The sequence below is a fragment of the Haemorhous mexicanus genome, chromosome 13, assembly GCF_027477595.1.
Source record: "Haemorhous mexicanus isolate bHaeMex1 chromosome 13, bHaeMex1.pri, whole genome shotgun sequence".
NCBI lineage: Eukaryota > Metazoa > Chordata > Aves > Passeriformes > Fringillidae > Haemorhous > Haemorhous mexicanus.
The window spans coordinates 3,084,678-3,109,107 of record NC_082353.1 but is presented as its reverse complement, the minus strand read 5'-3'; the positions used below and the strand labels follow the sequence as shown (position 1 = coordinate 3,109,107).

Sequence of the window (24,430 nt, the reverse complement as noted above, 5' to 3'; positions counted from 1 at the left end):
GGTATCCAGAACTGGGTCTGGATATAACTTCCCAAACTGTAGGAGGAAAATGAACTAACTTTGCTACCATGGAAACGGAACAGTGCAATAGAACTGATTGTTACTTGTCTGCCTTTACAAGACCAATTGCTAAAATGTTAAGGCCTTCAATACCATGGGTAGATTTCTTTCCACCTGAGAAGCAAATCTGCAGGAAAGGACCAAGAACAAGCTCACCATACACGGGGGAGCAGCCCAGGAACGACAGGCATTTCTAGGAAAAGAAATGGGGATTACAGAGGAGAAAGAGAGGAAGAGGAAGATGGAGGAGGAGGATATGAAGGAAGAGGGGAGGAAGGGTTTGGTTTGATTAGTGAGACAGAAAAAAAAGGCCCTTAAAATGAAGGGCTGGATCCTGGCCGTGCTAAAATAAACTTTATGAATAAATTGGGCAGCAAATCCTGGATTGGTGTTATCGCTTCTGGAAACCATGCACATCTTTAATTCCTTAACTTACTTTTCCTTTGTTCTTCGCTGGAAAATGCCGCCCTCTTTGGATGCGTCCAAAGCACCCAACAATTACCACCGCCCGCATTCCCCTGACACTTTGTGAGGTTCTGAGTCACAGTCTTTTACTTTACTGGGACTTTCCTTCTCCACACTAGACAAACGCCCAAAGGCGCTTACAAGAAAGGCTGTAAAAGGCCGGGTGTTCCCCTCATAGCATACCTGCCCTCCCAGCCCGCCGCCCAGCTCTCCTGCCCTCACGGCCCCTGAGGGCTCAGGCCGGCCATCAAACCTCCCCTCAGGCGGCAATCGGGCCTCTCATCTCCCTCAGGAGCCCAAGGTCTCCAGAGGATGTCACCGGCTTCACGGTGCAGCTTTTTGACGGAGGATGCGGATATTCAGAGTTCTTTGCCACCTGTTTTAGGACTGTAAGGTAACCGGAAAATTATCGCTTCAAGTTCTGAACGAGAAGCAGAGGCCGTGTTTGTTACACTCTGCTGCCTGGGTTCCGAGGCTGGAGGACAGCACGGACCGCCCCCTCACAGTAACCCGCCATCGGGGCTGCCCAGGCGGCGCCCTCGGCGGGCGGGACCGCTTTAAGGGGGAGCGGTTCGCCATCTTAGGTGCCTCCGCCCCCTCGCGCCACGTGACGCGAGCGGCCGCCATCTTAGGCTGCCCGCGCGGCCGGGCGGTCACGTGCGGCGGCGCTGAGGGGACGCGGGGCCGGGCCGGGGCTCTGCGGCGCCATGGGGCAGTGCGGCATCACCTCCTCCAAGACCGTCCTCGTCTTCCTCAACCTTATCTTCTGGGTGAGTCCGGCCGCGCCTCGCGAGAGACGGCGGCTCCGGGGTTCCAGGTCGGAGCCTGGCCCCGAGAGCGCTGCGGGCCTCGCTCAGGAGCCGGGAGCCCTCCCTCCCCCCCACCGGCCCGCGCGGGTTCCGTTCGTATTTAAGCTCTCTATGTTTAACGGGCGTTCCGAGCCCCTTCGCGGGCTGTGGGGTTGGGTGCTGGGCGCAGTCCCTTCCCTCGCCGTCCCTTCCCTCGCCGTCCCTTCCCTCGCCGTCCCTTCCCTCGCCGTCCCTTCCCTCGCCGTCCCTTCCCTCGCCGTCCCTTCCCTCGCCGTCCCTTCCCTCGCCGTCCCTTCCCTCGCCGTCCCTTCCCTCGCCGTCCCTTCCCTCGCCGTCCCTTCCCTCGCAGTCCCTCTCCCGAGCTCCAGCCTGGGGGGAGCTGAACCTGGCCTTGAAGGTTTAACGAGCATTAGGGATCTTGGGGTAGAGGCTGTTGTGTAAGCCCGTGCAGCTTTTCCTCTCTTGCATTATGGAGCTTCTCAGGTCTCTGGCAGTTTAATTTGTGTAGCCAGTTTGGTTTTTGCAGCCCTCTTTGGGCCATCTCGGGTTGGGCTGTCCGCGGCGGGACATCCCGAGCGCTCTCTGTGGGCACCGATCTCTTCTGGGGCTGTAACACAAAATCAGCACTTAGCTCTGTATGTGTTTATGCTTCACGTATTCCACTGGCCACGGTAGCATTGTAGTGTGTATGCATCGCTGAAACTTCCCACGGCTACAGTGACAGTAAGACAAAAGAGGGGCAGTAGGTTGCTGTAAATGACCTTTTTCAGGCTGGAAGTACAGGCTCGAGCTTGGCGTTGTATTCTCTGTAATAATTGGCTTGTCAGAACAGTGTAACTCTCAAATCATAATTAAGAATTGTTTGTAGAATTTTAAGAATTCCCTTTATGCATTTAGGTACTGCATTTTTCCTGCTTTAATCCCAGCTCCAGGAACAGAGTATCTGTTGTCCCAACTGTCCAGAGATTACATCTTCGAAAACGTCATAGTGGGTAACAAGCTGTTGGACCACAAAAGTGTTGCTATTTATAACTGCTTCATTTACTGTTGAAAGTCATAGGAAATCTTACTAGTGTTACAGGCTGACTGTTCTTGTCTGAATTTTTACAAAGGAATGCTCCTTAAGGGTGCTTGGGAATGAATCACGGTCAGGGAAAGTGCATATCTGTGCATTCTTACCGGCACTTGCCTATACAGCTCTTCTGGGAGAGCAGCAGGGAAGGTGAGGCATATTTGGCCTTAAGTGGTGCAGATTAGAAGTTTGTAATGCTGGCTGAGGTACACAGGTTCCTTTCTTTATCTTTAAAGTAGTGACATCAGTCTTAGTGCAGCAGTAAGGTTGGAATCTGCTTTGTTGGGTGTGGCTGTTTGTTTCATGCATACTTGCAAGTGGCATTTTAAAAGCTCTTCAACGACTCCTACATCATACCTAAAAGTTTTTGACTGGACACAGTTTTTTGGGTTGCCTTCTTGATGGCACCTTGAAGCAGATTTTTTTTTCTGTAGTTGCTGATATAAACGAGGCTCTGTTTGGAGTAAACGAGCACAAGTTCCGTGTGCAGTTTCTCCTGTGCTCCAGAAGCTTAGTGATAGGCATTGTTCCTTGTCTGCTTGCATTTAGTCATTTAGCTGCATGTTGGAGTTTGCAGTTATTCATCTCATACAGTGGTGGGGTCAAAGGTATTTTGTGTAATGCTGAACTTTGTACTTTTACAATTTTTGGTTACTTTTGAGACAAACTAGAGTTAATTTAAAATGGGCAGACTGTATTTAGATAAGATGTACTTCACGTCAAATTAAAATGTCATCAATCTTGTGCTCTGTAAACCACCTCCATGTGCTGATAGCTTTTTGGCAGATCAGTGACTGGGTTGCTTGTGTTGGAACAACCTTGCAGCTCATCAGCTGCACGTAGAATGAGGCAGGCTTTCTGAAAGTGAGTTACAGAAAGCAGTGGTGTTCCTTTCTTTCACGAAGTAGAGTCAATAGCTCATTTGCTCTCTGAGCAGTGTATGTTAACGTTTGGTGCTCTTCTGGTGGGCAATGTAAGTGCTTCTGTGCTGTTACAGAAATCTTGTGCTTGTCGTGCTGTGGTTCCGAGGTTGATAATTACATCATTGGGATTTCCCGAGACTTGGCAGTAGACAAAGGCCTAGAATTGGTCAAGTAACTATGAAATCTCCTTTAGTTGCTCCTTTAGTTGTAAATCTCCTTTAGTTGTAAAGTTACTCTCTCTCTTTAAGGTTTCATATACTAGTCTTGTGTGTTATCACTATCTTCTTGGCCACCTGTGGGAATAGCACGTTTTGACTACACCGTGGATAATAACTTCCCCCCTCATCTCGTGGGTCTCTTACTTGTGGGAGGATGTGAATGTTCAGAGAGATTTTATATCTGTCTTATGACTGAGATGTTTACAAAAGTATCAGTGCTGTGAAGAAATAGAGATATGCTTGTTATACTTTGAAGTCTTGGTTCTAACTTTTACAAATTTTTTTCAAGTCTGAAAGTAGCAGATCAGACCTTGCTGACTTGCCACCTACAGCTACTGATTGCAATTCTCCAAGTTCATCTCACTTTGAAGAGTCTTGGGCTACTTAATAAATTTTTGTTGACACTATAAAAAGTCATTTGTCTTGTGAAAGCATCTTTCTACTGTGTAAAGTTCTTACATTAACTGTACTTCCCTACATGTTGGTAATACTGCAGGATTTTTGTTTCTTAAAGAAAAGAGGCTGTGGAAGCTGTCTAAAAGCAGGCAGGTCCTAGTTTATCATGCAGAAAGCTGAATGGACCTTACTCACCTTCCCACATTTTTGGTGTGGTATTTTGACAGTTCAGCTGAGTTGTATTTGCAGGGGTGTTGAGCATTAAGTGCATCTTCAGTAGGTGCCCATGTGGTCTTTAAAATCCAGTTCTGTAAGAAAACAGTATCATGACTGTAGTCATAAAGAGTAGCAGAGTGTAAATTTTGTGTGGAACACGTGCTTGAGTTTTGGGCGATTGTCAGAGTGCTGAAGGCCAAAAATACTTGACCATGAAATGCATTGATGTGAAGGATCAGGTAAAATTTGCCTTCCTTAGACCAGGGAGTACTGACTGATTAATAGTTTCTTAGTGTCTCATTGCTAGGAGTTAATTTTTGGGTAGATATGATTAATGGCTAAGGAAAGCCAGTCCTTCAGCTGACCTTCACCTTAAGTTTGCCCAAGATTTATTTGTTCAGCTGGTGACTTCATTTAGGGGATGCTGAGCCCTTTGAGGAAGGGTATTGCATAGGAAGTAATTGTGGTAAGAGAGACAATACAGCTTAGAAGTAAAGTAATGTAACTTCTAGTACATATATCTTCCTAATCAGCAAGATTTTTTTGTTACCTTGATGAAATGTTGATAACAACTAATTGCAAAAAAAAAAAAAAATTATAGTAAGGTATTTGAGAAAAGCATGTTCTTCAGGACACCTCCTAAGTTTAAGGTCTGCATAATTTTGAAAGAGGAAGAAATATATTTACCTAGAACAAATACCTAAAGACTGCTGTCAAATGTGTTTATTTGTGTGCCCTTAATTTAAGGCTTCATGGTGTGACTTGCATAATTCAGTTGAAACCAGTGTGAAGAAGAGATGAAGACAAAAATACTAAGGAAGTGTTTTCAGTCTTAGTTTAGTTCATGGGAGAAAATGATAAAATATTCAGAGTTCCATGTGCTCTTGCTTCAGAAAAGGGAATCTATTTTATATTCCCAAGGAATCTGTGTGCTTTGACAGCCTGCTCTGCTAAAATAGTGCCAGATATCCTGTGCTTGCTGAGGTTTTTATCTTTCACCTCTGTGTCCTTCTTGAGAAAAGGAATTGGCTCTGCTTCCACAATACTTGCAACTCAGTAGTTCTAAACTGTTTACGTTGTTCTTGTAGTATTTAGCTGGCTTGAAATCATTGCTTTGACAGTTCATTTGACTAAGCTGTTCTAAAACATTCTTGGTATGATTGTTTAGAGAAATTGTAGGGCACAAATACTTTCTAGATCTGTGCTCACCACAATGCAGTGGCCAGAGTGTGGGAAAATGGAGGATTTTCTTAGAGGAGCTGCAGCAGTCAATGTGTATGTAACATGTTTAGGGATTTCTGGTAGGGAAAAACATGTAAAATGGAGCAATGGGAAAATTCATTCAAATTTAGTAGTAGAAAGGAAGATTGGAGTTCACTTTCTCTTACACATAGCAATAAGCCCACTAATTTCTCCAGTTTATTGTGAGCTTGAAAATAGTATCTGCTCTGGACTTCTGACCAAATTTCTTGAGAGTTCTTTGCTGATCAAAGACTCTAATTGATGGATAATCCAAAAGGTAACTTTGCAGGGATTAGTTGTCCAAAGCCCTTTTGTCTTGAAAGACAATTGCTTCTGGATGTGAAAATGTAACATTTTCTGCTTCTGCCACTATGGTAGTGTGAAGAGAGTGTATCTTCAGGATTGTATAATGGTTTGGAATCCTATGCATTAAAAAAATAAGTTCTTTTAAAAAGTGAGGATTTAATTTAAAAATAAAGATTTAAGTGTTGTGCCCTCTGAGTAATTTTTCTTACAATATTTGAATATGAATTTTCAGGTAGCAAACATGGGCCAGGTCCTGAATTTTAGTAATAAATACTTTGATTTGCTTTTGAGTAGCATGGTAGTGTCATTCATGTTTCCTTACAGGATGAGTTTCAGGTCTTTGCCTGGGATTTTTGGCATCTGGACTCGAGCTGAAAAGGTCTAATACCTAACAAAACCAAGTTGCAAAGCTGAATGTGATACCTTTGAATAGTACAAGGAAATTGTAGTATCACTTTACCTGATGAACTTTGAAGCACTGAGTGATCATCATTGTTCTCCTGCAGACCAAGGAACCTGGGAACAGTGGAGCACCAGCTCAGGTTACAGCCCTGGTGACTAAATAGGTGTAAAAGAATGGGTGTATTGTTACCTTGGCTTCTGAAGAGGCAGAATACTCAGATGCTCCACATCTTGCAGTTAGTGGCACTTGGAATATGTAATGCTGAATGCAAAAGCAGCCTAGCTCAGCCTTTTGCTTTAGCCTGAAAAGCCCTGGAATGTGAGGGGTTTGGGCACCGTGTTGCAGAATTGAATGTGGACTGGACAGACAGAGCAGTCTGGCTTGCTTGAATTTTACAGGGCTGGCTTGTTTTCTAAGCCTTTAAGATAGTTTTAACTGTGTTACAGAACTGAATGGAATGGCTGTCTTTCTTCTCCCAAAAGATTTTGTAAGACAGTTAGAGCTCAGTGTTCAAGTTAAATTACTACTGTTGAGAACAAAGATAAGAGTGTCAGGAAACCATTGGGTTCTAAACTGGTTGTGCATCAATTTCAGGAACCAGAGGAAATATCAAGTATGGGTGTGGGTTTGTTTGGCAGGGGAGTGGAGAGAGAGAGATACACAGCAGTGACGTGCTGAAAAGACTGTAAGAGAAATAAACCCCAGAGAGATCCTGTTGGGCCTCTGAGGTTAAGGAAATAAATTTTGAAGAACAAAGCTAAAAGGAAGACTTAAAAATTTTTGTCATCCCCTTCTTTTTATGACAGTAATCAGCTATGAGTACTCTAGTGTTGGAAAGAACCAAAAATGTCAGGAATACCCTTGAAGTCAAATAATGGAGAAATGTGGAAAAAACCCCACGTATTCAGGTACTGTTCTAAGAAGCCCATAAATCTGGAAGCAGACCACAATACCAGTGTTCCTGCTTGTGGGTAGGAAGTGTTCAGGAGTTGGTATGCATAGACAATAGCAAGCATTAGGAAGGATAAAACTGATATAACTGTAGACTCTCAAAAATCTGCCCTGGAGTAGACATGTGCTTTGGTTTTTTTTAAAAACATGTTAGAAGGGCAGTGAGAACAAAGATACATTCACATTTAACATGAGGAAAGCAATAGACATGTTGGGAAAATTGTCCTAGGAGAGGATCCAGGCAGAAAAGCTGAGGATTGTTAGTGTAGAAGGCTTTTTTTCTTACTTTATCCTTAGATTCTTTTTATCAAAGATGATGTAGATGGTCTGTCAGAATATATCAATGGGTGCAGTTAACAATCCCATGCTTGAAAGGTATTTCCATCGTGAAATGAATAATTGGTTTGGAGTGGTGTCTGTGTGCTATCAGCATTTCCCAATCAGCAATGGCAAAGTTGGCAGCAGTAGGAATTTAAAAGAAGGTGTTCTTACCAAAAATGTGAAATACCCCTCTTGTCTAAGAGGAGCATTCACACCTTGAATATCAGGTGTGTTTTCTCCTAAGGTGCAGTACTTTGCTGCTACCTTCATTTTCTTGTTCAGAGAGTATGTGTTTTTCTTAAAACAGTGACTAAAGCATAGATTCTAAAGGGACAAATACCATTCTTTGGCAGAGTTAATTGAAACAGTACCACAAAAGAAATTCAGAACTTCTGCTGTGTTCTGTTAGGGTCCCAAAGTGAAGAAAATTCCATTAGCAAGGTGAAGAGTAAAAGTATGAACATGTAAGTAGTGTTGGTCAGATCTCTCTGGCAGTAACATTATTAGGGTGTAGTGTAAGGAAGAATTTCTTGTAAATGAAGCTGCAGTGCCCATGGCTGATAAATAAATGATCAGTGGAACAAGTTTAAATATCTTACACTCATCATCTTAGGTAGCCACAATTCTGGCTTTCAAACTGCTGCAGCGTGTGAGCGTTACTGAAAACATGAAAACAGTTCTTGGTGTGCGCTTGCAGCCTACTTGGAAAACAAACAAGCAAACTAAACCCCTGAAACTGCTTCAAGGTGTAGATGGCCAGTGTACAGCCTTGTACACCTCAGGGCTTGTGGGAGGTGAAAGCTGGCTTTGTGAAGTAGCCATGAGCTTAAGAGGCTGTGTCACAGCAGCCCAAAGACTGCTCAAAGAACCTCCATTTTTAACAGAGCTTGCCCAGAATGGGAGTGATGCTTATCATTATGTCATAGGCTCTTCCAGTTTTCCCTCCAGTTCTGTGCATAATTGTTGAGCTTTTAATAACTCCGTAGAGGTTCCAACCAAAGCAGTAAAATCAATCCTTTTCTGAACTGCGAGAGGTCTACGTGTCTGTGGAACTTGCTTCTGATGAAAAGGATGTTGAATTGTTCAAGCCTTTTGCAGTGAGCTGTGTTCATTGACTGTGCTTTTATATCAGTGTTTTTAAAGGTTAATTCATCCTAAAATAAGAGTGGGCTGCTTGAGGCTCAGAACCATGCGTTAGATGCAGACAGCTGTAAGAGGATGTGTGAATGCTGAATAACCAGTCATGTCCCTAGAGCGTGCATGTTACCTGGCACAGATTCAGGAAATGCTGCCATCTATTCAGAGCACTGAGCAGATTAAGTTGGAGAATTCTTCCTTCAAGGCCTGTTTATCAAAGACTTGTTTGAACTGGGTGCAGTTCATATATTTGGCTTCCATTTAATGATAGGAAATACATGATTGTAAACACAGTAGCTTTATATTAATTTGTCTTTGACTTGAGCAAGGTCGAACTTTGCAGATTTTCTATTTACTCTGCAGGATGGTAAGCATTGAGATCTAGATTATTTGATTTTTTTTTTTTTTTAAAGTTGCCCTCGTGTCTATACAGACTTTGGGTTCCTTAGATGATTCCTATTTTGAGATGGATGGTTTAAACACATGGTACTATTTTGGGTGGTTTGGGGTGGGTTGTTTGGTTTTAGGTGGGGGACAGTCAGTTTGGGTTTTTTTTCTTAAAAAAAACACATGTATTCAACTTTCTACTTGGTTTGCAACAGGTTATTAATGTGCATTTAACTGGTGCAGCCCTGGTCAACATAAACTGCACACTTCATGTGGTTGAAACTGTCTTGTCACAGTGTTGATATGTTATTTATATCAGTGGGTGACGCTGTACTGTGTGCTGAGACCTCATGTTGGTGCTGCTGAGCTCTGAAGAGGGAGGGACCTGGGGCCTGTGCAGTCCCATTGAGTGAACACCTCTGAGCAGTCAGCACAGGAACTGTACTTGTTTTCTGCCTTAGTTTCACTCAAAGTCACTCCTCTTACACACTCCTAAGGTGCACACTCCAGTGATGCCAGCCAGAAGGTAGTAAGAGAAATTCATCAAAAGGTGAGCAAAAAGGATTGCTTCAAAAGCACTTTGCTCATCCCAGCTAAAACATTTGAGATCTCCCCCTTGCTGGGGTAGAGCAGGCTGAAATAAACAGTCCCATGGTTGTGATGTGAAGGGAAAAGGGAGGTCATCTCAAACTTGGTTGTGCATAAAGTAACGTGGTAGTGTTGCTGTTTTCATTGTTCTGTGACAGACTAAGTCCTGCACCTGTTCAAAAACAGTGCTCAGCTGTGATCCGTGGGGAAGGAGTTTTAATCTTCATGGCTTTTAAACCATGTACAAGCTCCAGCAGGTACCTCTGCTCTCAGGACCTTCCCCCCTGCAGATGGCTTGTTGAAGAGGTAGCAGCAGTAACTGAGGAGCATGGTCACTTTATCTCAGAGGCAGTGTCTGTTTCAGAAACACCAGTTCCTTGACATTGTTCAGAAGTAAAACCTAAGGCCCAGTGCTGTCATGGGTGATTAGTCATTCTTCTACCATGTGTGGAAGGGATTTAATGAAGTATTCAAACCAGGCAGCTTTTAATCTGTCTAAAGGCTGCAAAAACAATGTTTCTTAAAATGCATGTGCTTCTTGAAGGAGGGAAGGAAAGATAACACCTGTAGACAGATTTGATTTTTTTTTTTTTAAGGCTAAACTCCTTTTTCTTCAAATACATTCTTCAAAAGCACGTGCTTATGCTTATCATAAATCTGTGTTTATGATCCAGATTCTTCTTAAACAAAGAGGAAGCCAATTAAATTACAACAAAAGAAGGACAAAGGAGTTCACAAATGGCTTTGATTTCAGCTTTGTGGTATATATTCTTTGCCTGATGCCAACCACAGCTGTGGGTTTTCATCAGCTACCTTGTAACATACCATATTTCTCTCAAGCATTTCAGTTCTTAGAAATAGGGGATTACATCACTGGCCTGCCATTCACAGGCTTCATTGCTAGGCAACAGTTAATGTAATTCCATTGTTCAGTGACACTACTTTGAGTCTTTGCTTTGTATACAGAAAGTGCGTGTCTGCATTTTGCTGTGTTGTACCTAATATGGCAGGGTTTGTACAGATGGATTTGCATTTCAACATCTTCTGTGCAAGGGGGTGATTCTGCAATAGCTTGTTCATTCCTGTCTGGAAAAGATGCCTTGCTCTTGGTCTTTGTTACTGAATTTTCAGTTTTCTCTCTCCTTATATGTACATAGCACCTTTTATTGGATGAATGTGAGCCTCCTGGGTGCCTTTAAGATTCCTGCAGAGTATACAATTCTGCTGCAGAAGGAGAGGTGGGGAGGTCAAATGTATTGCTCAAATCCATGCAGATGATGATACTTTTGAGCTGGCTCTTAATATCTTTTTCTTTGACATAGTGTTTCTGTAGCAAAGTGCAGCAGGGAATATTCCATACATAAAGTAATGTTCTGGTAGTGGTTGTGTGCAGTAATGAGTTGCAGTAATGTTGCAGTACATCTAGTATGTAGTGGTAGCCAGGGCTGAAATCCTGGATACCTTTTGTTTTGTGGCTTGTCTTGTTCTGTGCCACACTGAACAGGCTTCCCAAGGAGGGTTCCAAGACTTGTGACAAAGTCTTGAGCAATCTGATCTGAATTCATTGTCGAGCCTGCTTTGTGCAGGCAGCTGGGCTAAATGATGTCTCCTAGACTGAAGTATGGAGTGAGTCTCTGATTGTACACCAGCACAATCCAGCCTGGCAGTATTACAGCTACTGGAAGCTGCTGTATGTGTGTCTGCCCTCCTCTTCACTGGCAGGGAGGGGGTGCTTGTGAGGCCAGTGATGGGAGCATTGGCTGGAGGCAGCCTGCAGTGTTCTCCCTCAGACTGCAGCTGCAGTGTGTCACCTTCCAGTTGAGAGAGCTCTGGTGTCCAGGGTATGGATTGGCTTGTAATAAGGACACCCCCTTCACAGCAGAATGAAATTCCCCAGGTCATAGCCTAGCCATTGCATCTTCTGGGTGCATTGTTTTAGCTCAGCCTTGTACTGGGACGTTGGAAAAGCCTGGCATGAAACATCCAGATTATATTGTCCATCACTGCCACTTGATATTTTGTTCTGCAGCAAGTCTGAGGGCCGTTAGGAAAGACATTTGTAAAGCACAAACTGATAAGGCCCTTGTATTTAAAAATAAATGTGTGTTATTTGGCTCTTCAAGCAACAGTTGTCTCTTTCACTAGCTCTGCTCAGCTTAAAGATAGTGAAGGTATTGATGTGTTGGGATCCTTGTGACTGTAAGGGAGGCAAGGTCGTGGCAGATGGATGTGAGAGCTGTGTCTTACTGTTTAAATCTGTATAGTTGCAGATTCATCCTACAGGGCTTATTTTGCAGTAGCTTTGAGCTGACTTTTTGTTCGTTTAGAAAGGACCATTTTGTACAACAATCCTTCTGAGAACATCGATTTTGCAAGTTTATGGTACATTTCTGTAGGTAGTTGCTTCTGCCTTTTAGTAGTTGGTGGTTTGTATTTGTTTCTGCCTGCTTTCTGGTTGGAATCAGATTTTTCCAGTGCTGTGAACCCTTCAGAAATGCCGTTGTTTCTAGCAGTCCATCTTTCTCTAGAGTTTGAAGTTCACAATGTGTACATCTATTTTATTGTAACAGTAAGTCAGAGATAGTAACTGGCAAAATTTCTGAGGAATGCTATTTTATGGTGTTTTGTTGAAATAATTGTTGCCTTGCTGAAGGAAGGGCTTGGTGTTCCAAGGAGCTTACCATGTTTTTGTGCCTGTTGTAGGCAGCAGCAGGCATCCTGTGCTACGTGGGAGCCTATGTGTTCATCACATATGATGACTATGATCACTTCTTTGAAGATGTCTACACACTAATTCCAGCTGTTATCATCATAGCTGTGGGAACGCTGCTTTTTATTATTGGGCTGATTGGGTGCTGCGCCACCATCCGAGAGAGCCGCTGCGGCCTGGCTACGGTGAGTGCAGAGCTCCTGCAGGCTCTTGGCCTGCTGTGTACTTGGCTGCCTGCTCTCTTAAGAAACTCCTACAATATTACAATAAACTCCTACAATATTACTTGAAGTTTTTTCTTTATGGCCTTAAAAGTTATCTGCGTAATTTTTTTTTTAGGAACGTCTTATTTCAATTTTCTGTTCTGAATAAAGGTGTTAAATTAATCAGTTGTAGCAGCAGAAGGCTTCTCAGTTTTACCTTTTTTAGAACTGTGGTAATCTCATTAAAAACTGTAAAACCATATGGTTAAGTCATAACAGTTTTTAAATCTCACTTTTATCTATTGTGGATGAAAAGATGAATTGGAGGGAGAGAAGTGATTCAGGAGCCTTCTTGCTTTAAGTATCTTGCATCAGGGTTAACTAAGGGTTGTCATAAGGCCTGATTATTTTCTTCATGGTTTACTTGGGACACTTGGTTTGCAGTATTTTATGCCCTGTGTTTCCAAGCATTTGAACTGTGATTTTGGCTTGAAAACTTGGTAGGGAAGAGGAGAGGCTGTATTTGAGTTGTCCCCACAGGAGGGTTTGGGGCTTCTTTTGTTGAATGCTGTGTAGACTTCTTTAAAAGTGCTCTTAAATATAGCAAGACAAATGCATAGCTTGCTGTCTTTTCCAGTTGTCACAGAGCTTAATCTGAAGAAACATTCCCTTAGTCCATCTACCACTCTAAGTAACTGCCTGGGCAGCCTCTCTGATGAGACATTCCTATTTATCTAACAAAGAAAATTGAAAGAACCACTTGATTAAAGACCTGCAGTTTGGTATTTTCAGTACTAATGACAGCTGGACTTGCCTGTCTGGGCAGCTTCTTATTACTTGGTGAAGCTGTGAACACTAAAGTTTCTTGAATGAATTCTGGGCTCATTTGGTCAATTTAAGTGCTTGCATTAAATTATCTGTTAAATCAAAACCTTGCGGCAAAAATAACTTTAAATAGAAAAATCTATGTGGAGCCTTTCATTAATGAAAGCAAATGAATGAAACTGTTTGCACAAACACTTCTGATTGTATTTTGCAGTTTGTGATCATCTTGCTCTTGGTTTTTATCACCGAAGTTGTGGTCGTGGTTCTTGGATACATTTACAGAGCAAAGGTAAGAACTTCTCAGTTTCACTAATGTGTTGTTGTGAATTCTGGCCATAATACAGAAGTGTAATCTATACTGTGTTTAATTCTGTAGAACTGTTAATAGGTGTTTGTTAAGGGATTAAAATCAGACATCTGAGTGGATTAATTTGTGATACCAATACCTTAAAGTTTAGAACATGAATGCAGAGAGCCATCTTGTAGGCAAAAGATTACCTGGAGCACATAATGATCAGTTAAACAGGAGAAGGGAGTCACAGTAATTGATACCTTTACGTTTTCCAGATGGTCTTCTAATTTGTTTATGCTTTGACTTTGTGAATGATTGAGGCTATGCAATGTTTGAACGGAGGGCATGTTTTTTTGATATGCAGTAACTTCAATGTTGTCACGAGTTTTGGTGTGCAAACCAATGCTGCATAATAATAAAATGAAATAGATTGAATGTGGTAATGTATACTTTCTAGCATTACTCATGTTGATGACAGGGATTATAGCTAAACAAATTACAACTTTCCCCACTGTTTGTTTAATGGAATTAAAAAAACAGGACTGCAACAAATGAAATTAGAAGTTTCTTCCAGCATAATATATGACAGAAATATATTATGTGGTATTAGAGATGCCACATTGTACCTTGAAGAAATTTCTAACTTGCACAGTTTACTAGCTTTTGATATGTCTATATCTAAATTCTGGGGGGAAAAAAATACCAGAGAAGGCATTTTAGCTGTGATGTGGAGCGTGTTTGCAGTGTAGGACACTAAGGGATATCTTACCAGCAAGCTGAGCTACAGTGCCATTTCTCTTTCTTTGGCCTTTTGTGAACAACACAGGTTCAGCATTCTCTCCTCCTTGCTTTCTCCTGCTGTCCTGGAACAAATGGGGGAGACAGCTTGGAAGTAAAAGTGGTGGTTGTGCTTGGGCCCCAGGGAAGGCTGCTTGGAGTAAGCAGCTGCTCACACGACCTGGGAGTGTTTGTGTTACAGACCTGGTGCATGACACTTGGAATAGGCTGCTTCAACAGAAGTGCTCTGCTGGCCATGCTTGAACTCAGAATATGTTTTTCTCATGCTTTGCATTTGATTTCTGGTATCTTGGCAGTGAACTGAGATTATTGGGGATTCTTAAGTTTTTAGTGGAAGTAGGACTTAGAAGCCACTGAGGAAAGCACTACATTTGCAGGGGAGTAGGAGGTGGGCTCTTACATGTTGATCTGAATGGCTTCCTTCTGTTTCAGTACGTGCAGAGGAATACTTTAATATGTGCAGGAGTTACCATGGATCTGATCTGGACTAAGCAGTAGTCATCTTAGTGTCTTCCATGTTCCCATCTTGTAGGGACTAGCTCTTTTCCAGTGAGCAGTATTCACAGCAGATACAAGCATGGATCTGCCTTGCCCAGCTTGTTCCTGTTGCTTCTCTTTTTTTTGGTTTGCTCTCATGCAGTTTTCACTGCACTAGGTGATGCAGGGCCAGAGCTTGGGAGGAGAAGGAAGGTTGTGTGGTTTTAACAGCATGTTAAGCTGTTTGTGGAAGTCAGTATTTGAAAACTGAGCCTTAAATCTTTAGAAAGGAGAGACAGGTTCTGTTAAAGATGGCAATTTTCTAGTGCCCTGCAGTATCTAGCATCTTAAACTACCATTTCAAGTGCAACAGAAATAAATAGAAATAAATTTATTACCAGTGAGCTGGGAGGGGAAGTCTGCTTAGCCTTCTGATTATTTTTGCCAGGATAAATAAGTCAGCTTTATGCTTTGTTAATTTTAGTCTGTTGTTTCTGCTCTGGTGTGTACGCATCTGTGGGAGCCTTGTTTTGGTTTTTCTGAAGGCACCTGAATCATGTTAGAAGTAGTTCATGTTCACTGTACAAACTTGCAAACAGAAGGAACGATTAAAGTTGTAGCAGTTGTAACATTGGGCATAATGCCTCAAGGAAGTGGCACTGTGCTCTCTTAAGATACCATCACTGATCTTAAAATTGCTTCATTTTCCAGCATGCCTCTGTAAACCTGTGTGTTGATCCTATTCAGAGTCTTTCAGAACTGTGTGAAACATGCCCAGACCCTGCTGAGATGGCTGTGCTGCTGCAGAGGCTTCCAGCACAGGTCCTTAGCTGGAAAAGTCAGACTTCTTGGAAGTGCCAGTAGGGATTAAACAAGCTTGGTTGTTTGAGGACCTGCAGATTTTTTTTCCTCTGGGTGGAGGGGTTCACTCTCTTCATTTTTCACTGAACCTGCCAGTTAACTAGAGCTAGTGATTTCTGTTTGGATCTTATGGAATTTGCATGGTTTTCAGGCATAATGTTGCCCTGATTGAACCACAAGCCAAATTATGCATGAAGCACTGAAATAAATTGTTTTAAAATGTATGTGACAAATTGAACAGCTGTTTTGTTATGAGTTGGAGTTGTAAATCAAATTAGTTAAATCATCAAACAATTGATTTTAAACTGGTCTGAAACAAGTTGTCTGTGCAGGCTAAATTGACTTTTATGCATACCTATCTTGAAATAGGCAGCATTCTTGAGGAGGGGGTGGTGGTGGAATTCAGCTTGTGCTATTGCTGCATAAAAATCTTCCATTGAAGTATTTAAAGGAATGATGTGTTGACAAGACCTTCCTACTGTAGCTTGCAAATCTGAAGAATATGCATGCTTAGTGCTCATTCCTTGCACATAATTCCTGTTGAATGTGATAGAAAAAATCAAATCAGAGCTAATCTTAAAATTGCACAAATGTTTATCTACACTAAACTGTGTATTATTTTAGTAATAGTTTACAGTAAAATGCAGTACTGAAAAGGTTCTAGTAAGATTTCCTCCAAACCAGGCATCATAGAATGCCTTTAGAGGGGACAAGTGATGGTTCTCAAGTAGCATCTATTTCTAACACATGTACTTGACAGCATCTTGACTCAGTTACAGTAGGTGCAAGACCTATTGCAGTAATGTTGCTATACACAATGTACTGCCCTTGGGGTTCCTTGGGAAGCCCTGGGAGACTGGGGCTGAACAGAGAGCCTGGTCACTGTAGGGTCATCCAGAAGGCATCTTTGAGAGTTTATTTACCTGTGCTTCAGCCAGAAGAGCGGGTGGCATGACTTAGTACCTTTTGATCCCGGTATCCTTGTAGTCCCAAGGGGAATGAATTAGCCCAGATGGTTATAATGGTTTTGGTTTGGGACCTTGAAGTAGAGAGGTGAGTGCATGTTCTCATGGACAGCCCTTAACTTCATGAAATCTCTTCCACAGTGTCACAGGAAAAGCATGTTCCTTTTCTGAGAGACAGTGCAAAGCTACTTTGCCTAAGATCTGGAAGGTAGCTGCCTGGATTTTCCTTCTCCTGTAGCTGCAAGCTGGCAACATCTTAGCAAAAGTCAGGGTTGAACTTCAGGAAGCTGTACCACTGAATTATGCTGATTTCAGATGATGGGGAGTTACCCTGGTTTCCTGAAATGTGTAGCTGGAAGCTAATGATGTTACCTAACCTGTGCTACTGTGCTGGTGAGCTAATGCAGCTGCTTTGCTACCCCTCCTAGGTGGAGGATGAAGTTGATCACAGCATTCAGAAAGTGTACAACCGATACAACGGCACCAACCCCGATGCAGCCAGTCGTGCTATTGACTATGTACAGAGGCAGGTGAGACAGCGACACACGGGCCACTTTTCCACTCCTTTCTGTCCCTAAAACACAGATGCTGTTGCTCTGCTGCTTGTGCAGATGTCCTTCCTCCACTCTGACAAATCTAGGAAATCGCTGAATGGACAACAAATAGCTTAACTTTTGTTAAAATTACTAGTACTGCTGATGGGGAGGTACATTTTTATATAATTAGCCATCTCTCAATCTCTGCTTGTATTCAAATATGTAGTACTTAAGTATTTTTCTGCAATGGAACATAATATACTTGTCTTCTTGGTATTGCAATAGAATTGAATTCTTTACCTGTCTGATTTTCCAGCTGCGCTGCTGTGGGATCCATAACTATTCAGACTGGGAGAATACTGTCTGGTTCAAACAAACTAAAAACAACAGTGTGCCCCTCAGCTGTTGCAAAGCAGCCCTCAGCAATTGCACTGGCAGTTTGACCCGCCCCATGGACCTTTATTCAGAGGTAAGGCAGCCACATCATGAACTGACACAGCCACAATTCATTTTCTTTGGGAGAAATCAAATCTTGGGTGTATTTGCTTTTACAGAAAGTAGATGTAGTTAATAGTCTCTCTCCTCTTTTTTCATCTGTGAGTAATTTTCATCTAATTACTTTATTTAGTATTAGCATTATCTTTCTGCCCTTTGTGATGCTTTTGGGGTTTTTTGGTGTGTTTAAATATGGTTGCCAGGTTGATACATAAGAAGCCTACTTGTTTCAGGGGTGTGAGGCTCTGGTTGTAAAGAAGCTTCAGGAGATCATGATGTATGTCATCTGGGCAGCCCTAGCATTTGCTGCTATTCAGGTAAGAGAATGTTCTTTATTTGTTTACTTCTTTCAAATTAGATCTGACCTGCAGTACAGATAGTGCACATAGAGATATTACCCTTTAACACAGAACTTCCCACTGCTATGGGATACATATTCTGTTAGAGCTGAACAGTCAGTGTTACATGCAGTAATCCACTCTGATGGAAATGGTAAATTATTTCGTGAAAACTTAATTATCTAGGTATTAAGTGTCATAAATATCCTCTGATGGCATTTAACACTCAAAGATTTTGCATGGTGTTTAATTTCTAACTTTTAAACAGCTTATTTTTCATGCTGTTTTAGAGGTACATTTTCTTAACTATGGTTAATGGTGTATAAATAATGTCAGGACCACCTAGGAGATACGCCAAAGTTTTTGATAGTGGGCTCTGCTCGTGTGCAGCTGAGCTTTGCTGTGTGTCTTGAAGATTTCTTGGGTTTTGGACTTGAACAGAAAGGCTCTAAACTGCAGACTCTTCCAATGAGCCTTGTTACAGTTACCCTGGTCATAAAAAAAGGTAACTGAGGAAATAATCTAATGTGTATATTAGTGTTTGTTAAATTTTGAGGAAGAAAAAAAAGACGAGAACTGTCTCCCAAACATATTTGTAAAATTGAAATTTTGAATGCTCATCAACTGGCACATTATTAACATTATTTTCAGACTGTGCCTATGCTATGGTCTCTGAGCAATGTAGTACATATGCTGGATCCCAGGAGACTTAAAAACTAATTTCAAAGTTACTTTAGTGCTCTTAATAGCATTTGAATTCAGAAAACATACCTGTCAAGTCTGACAATGTAAGCACTTCTGTTTTCAAAAGCAGCTTTTGAGCTGGATTGTATGTTTGAAGGTAAATAATCTTTTGCAAACAGTCTTGTGAAAAGAGGGTTCCCTCTGTGCTTCAGTGTTACAAGGATGTACTCATAGTGCTGTATACAGTCATGTTGAACTGTTCAGACCCAGACTACTTCAGCTATGGAATTCCAGATTTGGTGAGATCTGTGCTCAGTCTCCTGACGGGAAGGTATTGTTTAAATTGTCTTCCTTAAAACTTTAGTTGTTGAAGCAATACTTGGTCTGCTTCAACAATGACATGTATTTGTGTACTGAAAGTTAATGTCTTACCACAACCATAGTTACTCTGACAAAATTTTATGTCAGGAAAAAAATGTGTATCAGATGAAACTGGCTGAGGAGAATCCCAAGAGGAGGCTTTATTCTTAGTTCTGGAGTTGGCAGGTTGATGAACAGGCCTGACCCAAAATGCAGCACAGTTAAGAGTCCTTTCTGGCCCTGGCCCAGAGTTTGACACATGCTTGCAGTGGCAGTGTGGCTGCTTGCACCCTTCTGTTCAAAATGTTCTATTATTTATCTCCTGAAATTTGAGACAGAAGTTCTGACATCTTTGTCTTTGCCATACAGAATTCAAGTATGTACTTGGCTCAGTTCTCAACAAAATGGCCTGTGGGCTAAGTGAAAGGGAGATAGAATGTAAACTTCAGCACATGGCTGCAACTTGGGTCATACCCTGTACATTTAGAGGAATTATAATGGTTTTTCTTACCATTTGTGACTTTTGCTGTCTTCCCTATGCTGACTGCACAGTCCCCTCTGAACAGATTATTTTGTTATGCCGTGAGGCTGTTCAAAGTTCATTACCTCTGATCGCCTAGTGTCAACAAATTTAACCTTCAGTAATTGCTTTCAAATTAAAAGACTGACAAGAGTATTTTTGCAAGGCTTGAAATTTATTAACAACTTAGTCTTTTCTGCATAGAAGCAATTTTTGGTATGTTCATGTTTCAGTTACCATGGGGATCTTCCAGTGTGCAATAACTCCCTGGTCCCAGCCACAGTGACAGCACAGAACTATTAATAGATAGGAGGCAAACTGAAGGGAGCAGACACACAGCTTTTGTTTGTGGCTGGTGGTCATTTACAAAGGGCACCTGTATATACAGCCAGTGAGTTTTTGTACAAAATTGGTTTGGGGAAAGATAGAATGTAGTTATTGCTAGCAGGCAAATTAAAACCAAAATTAATAAAAAACTAAACAAACCTCCTGAATGCAGGAGGTGTCTAAACTTCCCTGAATGCTGTTGAAGAGGAGGATGGATGCATGGATCCTTCCTCAACACAGATGTCTAAAATAGCAGTTCACAATATTAAATAGCAACCAAAGAAACAGACTCAGATGCCTTGAAATGTTTAGAGGTGCTAGCAATTTTAATGACATAATAAATAATGTCTGTAGAGAGCACTGAGGTATGTGAGTCACTTCTTTGTTTATAGTGAGTTCTAGGAATATGCTCAGAGACCTCCTAAAGGATATAAATGGTTTAAATAGTAACTCAGAAGTTAATTGCATGGGATTTTACTGTAGTACCTGAACGTTTGAGATTTCACACAACTGTATAAATTAAATATCTCAAGGGAGTCATTGAGCAGGGTTGTCTTTGTGCAAATAGCTGTAAATGTGCTGGATCTACTTTTATTCATTTGATGTACATGGCTAGAATGAATTCTAGGAAAGGACTGAAGGAGGTGTTGCTCTGCATCACACTTCTCATTTTATCCTGGCTTTGAACAGCAGAGAAGTTTTTCTACTTGCAGGCTGTGAGCTTTCTTGACAGTTCTGTAGCCACTGGCAGCTCCCATAAACTCTCCATTTTACAAGTGTAACTGAAGTGGGTTTAATTGTAGATATTCCCTCCTCACTGAGACGGGCTGTGTCCATGACCAGTCATTCTCCCATGTGACTTGTTTCCTCTTGCTCTGACACAAGTCTGTGAACCTGAGCACCCTGATGGTGTCCCTGCTTGTTGCAGGAGGGCTTGACTGGCTGGCCCTTAAGGTCTGTCCCAGCCCAAACCATTTCATGATTCGATGATAATATATTTAGGAGGCAGTCTGTGAGCTGGAACCACCAGAGTGAAGAAAGGTGCTGTTTTGAACAACAGCTGAAGCACCATCCTGTGTTACTGTCTATATGCTTTTTAAACCTGAGCTGGTTTCTGCTATAGATCCAAAGCAGATAATGCACTGCAGACAAAGAAGAGTTTTGATCTTTACAGCTTGTTCCTTTCCAGGAAATTAAAAGCTCCTACTAGAATTTCATCATGCCTCTTCCTAACCACTGCATATTTAGATTTAGGATTTTTAAACATTGTTTTCAGTCTTTCAGCAGACTGGAGTGTCTGCTATATTGTGTGTGCCATCTACCACACTATATTGTGTGTACCATCATTTAGTTGTAAAACATGTTACACATCTGATGTTTGCATTGGCCTGTATTTTTAAAAAGTTAGTCATTCTCCTTTTGTCCCAGTACTACTTTCACTGGGCTTTTGCTTTATCAGAGAGAAAAATCTACACTTGTCTGCTCACCCATTTCATTCTGTCCAAGGGGTTTTTTTTTGTGGTGTATTTTTGAAGTGGGTTCCTTTTTAAGAAATTAAGTTGCTTTCAGTGGTGCTTTATAATCCAGAGACAGGACAGGAGCCTCCTGAAGTATTTGCATCTGTGAATAAACTTCCATGCACACAACCCAATCAATAAATCTCACACTTTACTAGAAGCTATTGCCAGTTATTGTAAACCACAGAACACTACCAACACTATTGTAAACCACCAGCACTATACCTGCTATTTTTTAGTTGGTACAGTCTTATTCTACCTTCAGTAAGCATGCAGCTTCTTTAAAATACCATGCTCTGTATCCCTGATTATTCACATGGTTTAGGTCTTGTAAGTGGACACAGGGTGATCATACCCTAAATCATGGTAAGCGTGCCAGCACAGTTGTGGTACTCTGAATTTTAACATGCCTAGAAGTGAATGTTTTGCCTTAGATTTAAGCTTTCTAATATGACATGTTCACAGAGAGAGTTCTAGGAAATCTCTTTCAAAAGCCCATTCCCTTCATAGCAGATAAGCTGATGCATTTGAGTTGCACTTGAATTTTCCATACCAGATACGGTATCTAAAAAAATATCTGTACCTTTCCTTAAAAAACATTAGGAGTTTCTTCCATCTGAATCTGAATTCCTGAGGCAGAATACAAGTGGCTGACCAAAAAAAAAAAGTCTTGTTTTAGATGTCCAGGGTAAACTTGTAAGAAAATGAGGCTGAAGTTTGTGACCCTGGGAGTTCACAGCAGGAGCGGAGGCTCTTTCAGGAAGGGTAGTTTGGTCCCATTGGTTAGTTCCAGTCTTGAAGCATGCTGGCAGTCTGTGCTGAGGCTGAGTCTCTGGAAGCCTCTCCCTTGTTCTCAAGCTTGTTCTCTGTTTTTTCTCCCCAGCTTCTGGGCATGTTGTGTGCCTGTATAGTTCTATGTAGGAGGAGTCGGGATCCTGCCTACGAGCTGCTCATTGCTGGTGGAACCTATGCCTAGAAGAGAATTCCAACGTGCAGTTCAATCTTCCCCCACTTCCCTGGAAGGTGAACGGGCCAGGTTTACTTCCATAGCTTCCTTGCCCCCAGCTTAGCCCAAGCACACCTTTCAGACCTGAGGGCAGCCTCACTGTGCACTGGTGACGGGCAACAACAGCTTTACACAACCCATAGAATTACCTGTGACTTTCACTGTTTTAGCCAGCTATTCATGTATCTAAATGTTTTAGTCTGCTAGTAAACTTTCTAATTTCAGAACCATTTGCAAGTTAAGTGTAATTTGGTTGATATGAAAGTCAAAGGATGTGTGCCTACTTTGGTAGATTACCTCTAAGCATTAACTGGCTGATTCTTGCATATATAGAGAGAGGAAGTCTTAAACCTTCACTACATGGAACTTTTCTGGCCAAAGTTGTACAAAGGAAGCCAGCTGTATTTAATTTGAGAAGAAAAATTGTTTTAATCTTGCCCTTCACCAGTGTCACTTTTAAAAAAGAAAAAAAATCTCTTAAGTCCAGTACACTTTATATATAAAGAAATTGTAGGGAAAAAAAAAACTAACCAATTTTAGGATTATGTGACTGCAATTTTGACCTTCAGAGATCCAGTCTTTCAAACATTAGTGGTTTAAAATACAAGCTGGCTTTTCAGGAGTATAATGTATGCACTACTGTTCTATAATGAAATATTTCATTTTTCTATGAAGAGCGTTTTATGTGTTGAGTGAACTGTTAGACTGTAGACCTTCAGTTGGTTTGGAAACAATGTAGCCATGTAGAGTAGCAAAGTAGTTTGTGAAAGTGATCTCAACTGTAAATAATAAACCTGATTAAATAAATCTCTGTATATCCTCCCTATAAACATGTCTTGTTTTCTGTTTAAGATTCCAGTGTGTTTGGTCCAATGGAGTCTGGGTGTGCTGGATACACAAACTGTGTGAAAACAACAGTTTTGGGTGGCTTTACTTCAATACATCTGTATTTATGGTTTGCTGGAAACCTGATTGTAGTGTGTTTGTTGTTTTTATTTGAAACAATAGCAGCGAAACAGAGAACACCAGACTTGGCTGAACTTGATGAAAGTTAACATCTTGTGCACACAATTAAGGAAGAATCTGTTGCCTCCAAACAGTGGGTAATGAATAGCTTTGCTGTAACTCCTGTATGTTGATTATGTTTTAGTGTGTCTTGCATTATTCAGTTACTTAGTCACTGCCCTACTTTCAGTGTCTTCAGGTTCTTCCTCCTTTGCAGAAGCCAGGAATGCTCAGAATTTTTACCAGTTGCTTATGTACAAAGCAGACATGCTCAGCTAAACTGACTTCAAGATAATTCTCAAGAAACTGAAGAAACATCACTCAGAAAAAGAAAATTCTAATGTGTATGCACTCTTGAGGCCAGTGTGGTTTATTGGGGGATTTTTCTCAGTGCTGTACACTGCTGTAGAAGTGTACCTGTGGAATTCTGTTAACTTCTAAAGGCGGGTTTCAAATGGTACTCCCTTGGGACTTGGATTTTCATTCTTAGTACAGCATGTGGCTCGACCCAGAGACCTCCAGACTGTGGCATCACGTTTCCCAGATGTGGCAGCAAGCCTGCCCACTGCATTTCATTATCTTCATATTGTATTGCAGATTATAAATACAGAACTAATAAGATTGAGATGACCCTGGCTTGTGAAAATCAGTGTGGAGAGGTTGTATGACAGACCTGTGCTGCACAAAGTAAGGCTAAGGATGCTTTAAAAGGTGGTTGGCTCTTAGCAGCTGCAAGGCAGAAAGAAACTCCACAGTCACAGCCTGCATATGCCCCTTTGAAATGAGGATAGCCTGGGGGAGATAACAGGGCTTGTTAATCTTGCTGTACTTCTTGATTTCAAGTACAGATGACTTGATAGTACTTGCATGTAAATGAAGGCAGTATTTTTCCTCTTTAAAAAGCAGAATATTTGTCTGGAAGGTGGAAACTACTCAATATTTTACAACTTTTTTATAGCCTAACTAAAGCCCAACTGAACTTTTAACTGCTGTGAATTAGGTTTTTCTAGGAACCTT

The 24,430-nt window shown here is 41.5% G+C and overlaps 1 protein-coding gene across 1 annotated transcript; it reads left to right on the top strand.

Annotated features, from left to right (window-relative positions):
- Positions 1-1,136: 1,136 nt before the first annotated feature.
- Positions 1,137-23,238, top strand: TSPAN3 (tetraspanin 3). The gene is made up of 7 exons (XM_059857904.1): positions 1,137-1,295; positions 12,198-12,389; positions 13,447-13,521; positions 17,054-17,155; positions 17,478-17,630; positions 17,890-17,973; positions 22,286-23,238. Exons 1-7 carry the CDS (start codon positions 1,233-1,235, stop codon positions 22,376-22,378), a joined length of 762 nt encoding a protein of 253 aa, XP_059713887.1. The 5' UTR covers positions 1,137-1,232; the 3' UTR covers positions 22,379-23,238.
- The last annotated feature ends 1,192 nt before the right edge of the window (positions 23,239-24,430 follow it).

Coding starts and splice junctions, on each gene's coding strand:
- TSPAN3 (XM_059857904.1), top strand. CDS start 1,233: ATGGGGCAGTGCGGCATCACCTCCTCCAAGACCGTCCTCGTCTTCCTC. Junction 17,156..17,477: donor TTGACTATGTACAGAGGCAG/GTGAGACAGCGA, acceptor CTGATTTTCCAG/CTGCGCTGCTGTGGGATCCA. Junction 17,631..17,889: donor CCATGGACCTTTATTCAGAG/GTAAGGCAGCCA, acceptor TACTTGTTTCAG/GGGTGTGAGGCTCTGGTTGT.